This window comes from Malaclemys terrapin, chromosome 14, assembly GCF_027887155.1.
Source record: "Malaclemys terrapin pileata isolate rMalTer1 chromosome 14, rMalTer1.hap1, whole genome shotgun sequence".
Taxonomy (NCBI): Eukaryota; Metazoa; Chordata; order Testudines; family Emydidae; genus Malaclemys; species Malaclemys terrapin.
The window spans coordinates 40,898,904-40,905,046 of NC_071518.1; the positions used below are offsets into that span (position 1 = coordinate 40,898,904).

The window sequence follows — 6,143 nt, forward strand, 5'->3', positions numbered from 1 at the left end:
AGACAAGTTTCCATCTCCATGCAAGAAGCAAAAATGTCCTCTGGTTTCCCTTGCACAGCACCTTACACTGATGAGCAATTTAAGGACAGAGCAATAAAATCTTTATTGCATCACTAGAGGTTTTATGGTTTTGAATCTCCAATTATGTAATAATGTAACTGATTTTTCACAGCTGATGCGCTGCTTTGAGCACTCCACCCCTGTTCAGACAGTGAAACTTGAGCATGGCTGGTTAGTTAGTCTCAAGCTCCCACCTTGGAAATGCTTTTGTGTTGAGTCACTGAATTTCAGGGGGAGACTGAACATACAGTTATGAAAAACAAAGGAATGTCTGGATCAGGTTTTACACAGCTCTGTCCTTTAACTCAGTCGTTCTCAAACTGTGGGTCACGACCCCTAAGTGGGTCACAACACAGTGTTAATGGGTTTGCCAGGGCGGGTGTTAGACTTGTTAGGGCCTGGCGCTTTGCCTGCAGCCCTGGGTGGCAGGGCTCAGGTGACACCCCCCCAGGACTGAAGCCCTCGGGCTTCGGCTTTGGTCCCTCCATCCCAAGCACAGGGGCTTGGGCTCAGGCTTTGGTGTCGCGCTCCCGGGGACATGAAATAATTGCTGTTGTCCGAAGGGGGGTGAGGTGCAGTGAAGTCTGAGACCCCTGATTCCCCCTGGAGCGCCAGCTCGTCTGAAATCCGCTCGCCCCCGCGGGTCACAGCCGCACGCAGACCCGCCCCGTGCCTTGCGCGCAGGGGGGCTCGGCTCAGGGCGGCGCTCGGTCCGCGACCCTCGGTCCAGGCTGGAGCCCCTCACGCCCGGCCCCCGGCCCCCCGCCCCTCACGCCCGGCCCCCCGGCCCCCCGCCCCTCACGCCCGGCCCCCCGCCCCTCACGCCCGGCCCCTCACGCCCGGCCCCCGGCCCCCCGCCCCTCACGCCCGGCCGCCCGGCCCCCCGCCCCTCAGGCCCGGCCCCCCGCCCCTCACGCCCGGCTCTCACTTCTCGATCTCCAGCGCCGCCACCTTCCGCTTCTCGTAGAGTTTGTCGTTCAGGGCCCGCACCACGCTGGGCGCCAGGGGCGAGAAATCCTTCTCCGGGTTCATGCTGCCGCCGCCTCCAGCGGGGCCCGGCCCAGCCACGGCCACAGCCCCGCGCCGGGGCCCCGGGGCCGGCTGGGCGCCGCCTGCTCGCGGCCGGGAGGCGGAGGCACGGGAGCCCGCGCGGGTCTGGGCGGGTTCGGCTCGCGGGCGCTGCACTACAGGGCGGCCGCCATGTTAGTCCGGGCACATGACTCCGCGCGGGTCCGGTCCGGCCCCGCCCCCAAACCGAGACCCCGCCCCTCTCGAGCCAGCCCCCGCCCCGCCTCTTCCGGTCGAGGCCGCGCCCCCGCTCGCTGCTCTCCGCGGAGCTTGGCCCCGCCCCCCATGGCCGCGCCCGGGTGTCCGCTCTGTTGGGATGGTTCGCTCCGGCTCCTGTCACTGGGACACGCCCCCCGCGTTCCGTAGTGGCACAGTCCTGCCGCCCGCTCGTTCCAAAGCGGCTCCTGCGGCAGCGCCGGGCAAAGCCCCATTGGCCAGGAGCTGGGCTGAGCCCCGCCCATCACCGCCCGGCAGCCGGCGCGTTCCATTGTGTGCGGGCCCGGGGGAGCCAGGGCGTCCCGGGGCCCCCTACTGGCGGGAAGCGGCCGGGAGGGTATGCTCACTGAGTCCCACTCCAGCGCGAGCTCGCCAAGGCCACCTCAGCCCAGCCTCCCTCCCCCTGAAACTGCTCCATCAGCCACTGAACAGAGCGGGGCTGGGGCCAGTCACGCGCCTGTGCCAGAGGTTTCCCTGGGGGTAAGGTGTGATCTAGTGAGAACACAGCACCATGGCAACACTAGCAGTGAGATTCACAGAGGTTCTAGTCTTTCATGTGAATGCTCCTCTGCCCTGGTGCTAGAAATCCGATGCAATAGGTTTCCCAATGGTTTAATCAGTCCCCTGGAAAGGAGTGACCAGGACAGAGGGTTAGGTTGGCGCAGGGCAATCATTTTAATTAAGAAAAAAAAGGCTTGCTCTTGCATTGGCCGGGAATCGAACCCGGGCCTCCCGCGTGGCAGGCGAGAATTCTACCACTGAACCACCAATGCTGCAGCTGGAGAAAACTGCGTCTCCAGCTGTTTTCTTCATGCTGCACACATGGGGACAGTCAGGAAGTATTTAGTTACAATCCGGCTTTGGGAACATGGAATTCTGGCCTTAGGCTTCTTAACCCTTGCACCAGAAAGCGTGGAAGCAAGAGCACCCCCAGGCTCCTCATTTCACTGTCTTGCTCTTCATTTTAGGGCCTTGATTTCACTGCCCGACAGGCCATTTGCAAAAGTGCTCGGCTCAGACAAGGACACGTCTGGCTCAACTGACAGTAGAGCGAAGGTCTCCACAAGCATGCGGGCAGGGGACTGGACTCGATGACCTCTCGAGGTCCCTTCCAGTCCTAGAATCTATGAATCTATGAATAAGCCGGGATCTCTGCACTCCCCTGGGGAAGTGAGGGGAAAGGAGAGTAGCCTGCAATCAATTGACAGCAAGTCTGGTTGGGCCACGAGTAACACCTGAGAACATGCAGGAGCCACATGACATGACGCCCCGCCCCGCCCCACCCCCCAATGGTGACCCAAGCGCCGTGTGCCAATGGCAGAGGTTCCTGGGGGATAGGAAAGCACCCTGTGCGCGGAACTGTTGCTTCAGAAATTAAAACTGCCTCCATTGGTCTGTCTGAATGGATGCCCTGGAGGCCAGCGAGAGCTCAGACCCCCCGAGGGTTATTTACTCACGTGTGTGAGGACAGGAGAGGAGCTGGGCAGTGTGACTCATACCCAGCTCCACCAGTGGTGAGTGTGGCACTGCCACCTAGGCACAGGCTGGCATGGTGCCATAGGTGTGAGCAGGAGGCTCCTGGGCTCTGGGAAGTTGGCAGGGCTGCAGCCAGAGGAGCAAGGGCTGGGAGGTGCCTTCCCTGGCTGCAGCCCTGCAACCTCCCCGCAGGGCTGCAGCCGGGGAAGGAAGTGTTGGGACATGCCAAGCTTGGCCCCCTGTGCCGGGGCAGCCTCACATTTTAACTGTAAAAGAGCCACAGGCGGCTCGCGACCCACTGCTTGGCCACTGCTGGCATCTACCAACGACACTGCCAACACCTCAATCCCAGACAAGAGTGATCACACTCCCCTGTCTTTCATGGAGTTTGCTATCTTGGCTACTCGGAGAATGGTGTTGCCAGCTGTGGGTATGCCGCCTGAAAGCCCTGCATGCACTAGAAAATTAATGTTTGGCTTGGAGCGTGTTGCTTCTTTTTTTGATCGGCTCCCGGCAAGCAGGGGCAAGGGGGGAGAGAGAGTCAGGGTGCACAGCGGGCCCACCACAGTCCCAGACTGCACGCCGGGGGATCTAGTCACAGAGTGTTGGGTTCTTAGGGATTGGTTTGTTTTGGCCTTGTTTTGAAATGGGATTAACTTGATTTCTGGTTTATTGTGAGAGTCAGGGTGCTTATTTACCCCGTGAAAGTTGGCAACTGTGCTTGTTACTTGTCGAGTAGATTGTTTTTTGAAAAAGGGTTTTTAAGGTTACCTATTTTAATGGTGTCTAATCTTCCTAGGTTCCACTGGAGGACTTCTGGCAGGGTCTAGGGTTGTCTGTGAGCTCTAACACCTTAATTGAAGGGGACATAGGTGTCCAACCTTTCAACAAATGCTTTCTTATCCAAAATTAGTTGCTTAAAAAAAAGTCAGCTGGAACTGAATTGCCTTGTCTCTCATCTTCCATTGGTAGCTATAATCAGGCCAAGCCAGTGTTAACAAGGAATCAGCTACTCTTGTGGTGTCCCCTTTTTTCCAACTTTCAAATAGCAGCATTTTCCAATTAAGACACTTCCTGGATTTTTGATTGTGGGGAGAGGGGAGACTGAAAAAACCTGTGGGAAGAGTCTGAAAAAGGTAATTGGTTGATAAAGGTAATAATGTTGATGTAGAGTACTTAAACTTCTGTAAGGGGTTTGATTTGTTCAAAAAAGAACTAGATAATTCATGCAGGATGGGTCCATCAATGGCTATTAGCCAAGATGGGCAGGGATGAAAAACCGTGCTCTGAAGTGTCCCTAGCCTCTGGGTGCTAGAAGCTGGGAATGGGCGACCGGGGATGGATCACTTGATGATTGTCTGTTCTCTTCATTCTCTCTGGGGCACCTGGCATTGGCCACTGTCGGAAGACAGGACACTGGGCTAGATGGACCTTTGGTTTGACCCAGTCTGGCCGCTCCTATGTTCTTGTTACCGTCTTATGTGCAGCCCGAGAGAGGAGCCCTTGCAGCTCTGTGGTTTCCCCAGCACCCTCGCTCCCCATGGAAAGCCCTGACACCTGGGCTGCAGCTTCCCCCGCCTCTGCTACTGCCCTGCCCTCAGCTTCTCCTCTCCGCATGCACTGCCAGGGCCGCGGCAGGGGCTTCAGCTCATCACTTCCCTGTGGTTGCGGTCTCTGGCCACAGGTAGATTCGAGGGGCTGCAGGCAGAGAAGCCCCATCCCAGAACTTCCTTTCCTGCCTTTCGCCTATTGGCCCCGGTGCCAGGGCAGGGTGCAGCCCAGAGGGGGCAGGGAGAGGTACCATGCAGTTCCAGCGTTTCCTGCCCTGGCTGCAGCCCCACAAACCTTCCTGGGGCTAGGGCCTTTCTTCCAAAAGCTGTTGCTAATGAGCCGCATGGCTGCTGCCGATGTCTGAATCCCATTCTCCGTCGACTGGGAACCGCTCTCCGCGGCGCACTAGGTGGTATTTCAGGCTCCAGTTGAGCCTCTTGTGCAGGTTGAGCGGCTGCTGCAGGTGCAGGCTCTGTGGCGCCCTCTGTTGCTGGCTCCCCTGGCTCTGGTGCTGACTGCTCCGCCGGTTCCGATCCTGGGGCTGGTTCTGGCTGGGTCCCAGGAACTGGATCTACAACCGCTGTCGTAGACTCTGGTCTGGATCTGGTTCCACCACCTCTGGCTGGGCTCCTGGAGGAGGCTCAGGAATGGAGTTAGGTGTGGAGGCCTGTTTAGCCTGGCTGTGGGTGACCATCCCCACCCTTTTTGTTAGCCTCACATGGTTGGCTAAGTCTTCTCCCAGCAGCGTGGGGATGGGATAATCCTCAGATTGCAAAAGTCCATATCCCTGACCAGCCCTTGTACTGGACAGGCAGCTTGGCTGTAGGCAAGTTAAGAGTTGGCCTTAAAGGGTTGCACCATCACCTGGGCCTCTGGGTTGATGAATTTGGGCTCCACCAGGGATGGTGGATCGCTGACACCTGTGCTCCAGTGTCTCTCCGCGCAGTAATCTTCCTCCCGCCCACAGTCACAGTTTCCCTTCGCTCTGGGGGTATTTGCAACACATCTGGGCCTGAGGGCTCTTAGTGGGACTCCGGGGTGATGAGCTGTAGTCTGCTGGTGCTCCTCGCCTTCATAGAATAGCAGGGTTGGAAGGAACCTCAGGAGGTCATCCAGTCCAATCCCCTGCTCAAAGCAGGACCTCCACCCTTTGGCTCCGATATCCTCCACCTCGGTTACAGTTTTGGGCTTCCCATCTAGGATGTATCTTTCTATTTCCTCAGGAACACCCTCTAAGAACTGCTCCATTTGTATTAGGGGAGACAGATCTTCCAGAGACTTAACATTTGTCTCAAGCCCTTTCACCCGCCCTCCGGGGAGGAGCGGAGAAAGAAAAACAAAGGAAATCAGCTGTTGCCACCAGCTAATTAAACAACATGCACAAACCCCTTAGGATACAAAAACCCAGTCCTGTTCTTAAAAACGGCAAATTTGTATTAAAAACAAAAAGAAAGAAAATGCATCTGACAACTCCGGCTATTGCTAGATTTAAAAAGAGCAAATACAATAATTAAGCATCAAGAAGCACCAGAGCCCCGGCCATTGACCCTGTGGCCACGGACTTGTAGACTAGCCCTGGGGAAAACCTGCCGACTGTGCAGATGGTGGTAGGTGGTAGGCCGGCAACTACTCACTCTCAGAGCCCGAGGAGGAATAATCTTCCTCTGGTGACCACCACAGGGTTCCCTGTTGTATCTGGCAGCCTCGTGCCTGCCATTCGGGGAGCGGTACCAGGACCCCCCTAAGCCATGACGCGTATCCGGTGACTGACA

At 57.4% G+C, this 6,143-nt stretch overlaps 1 protein-coding gene and 1 non-coding gene across 2 annotated transcripts in view; both read right to left on the bottom strand.

Annotated features, from left to right (window-relative positions):
• Positions 1 to 1,251, bottom strand: part of VAC14 (VAC14 component of PIKFYVE complex) — a 194,579-nt gene extending 193,328 nt beyond the window's left edge. The window contains exon 1 of the mRNA XM_054048863.1: positions 989 to 1,251. Coding sequence (XP_053904838.1) covers positions 989 to 1,092 — 104 coding nt within the window. The 5' untranslated portion in view covers positions 1,093 to 1,251. The remainder of the gene's footprint in view (positions 1 to 988) is intronic.
• Positions 1,252 to 2,046: 795 nt separating this feature from the next.
• TRNAG-GCC (transfer RNA glycine (anticodon GCC)) lies at positions 2,047 to 2,117 on the bottom strand. Its single transcript has one exon. It is a non-coding gene; the product is annotated as a tRNA-Gly (tRNA).
• Positions 2,118 to 6,143: the final 4,026 nt, after the last annotated feature.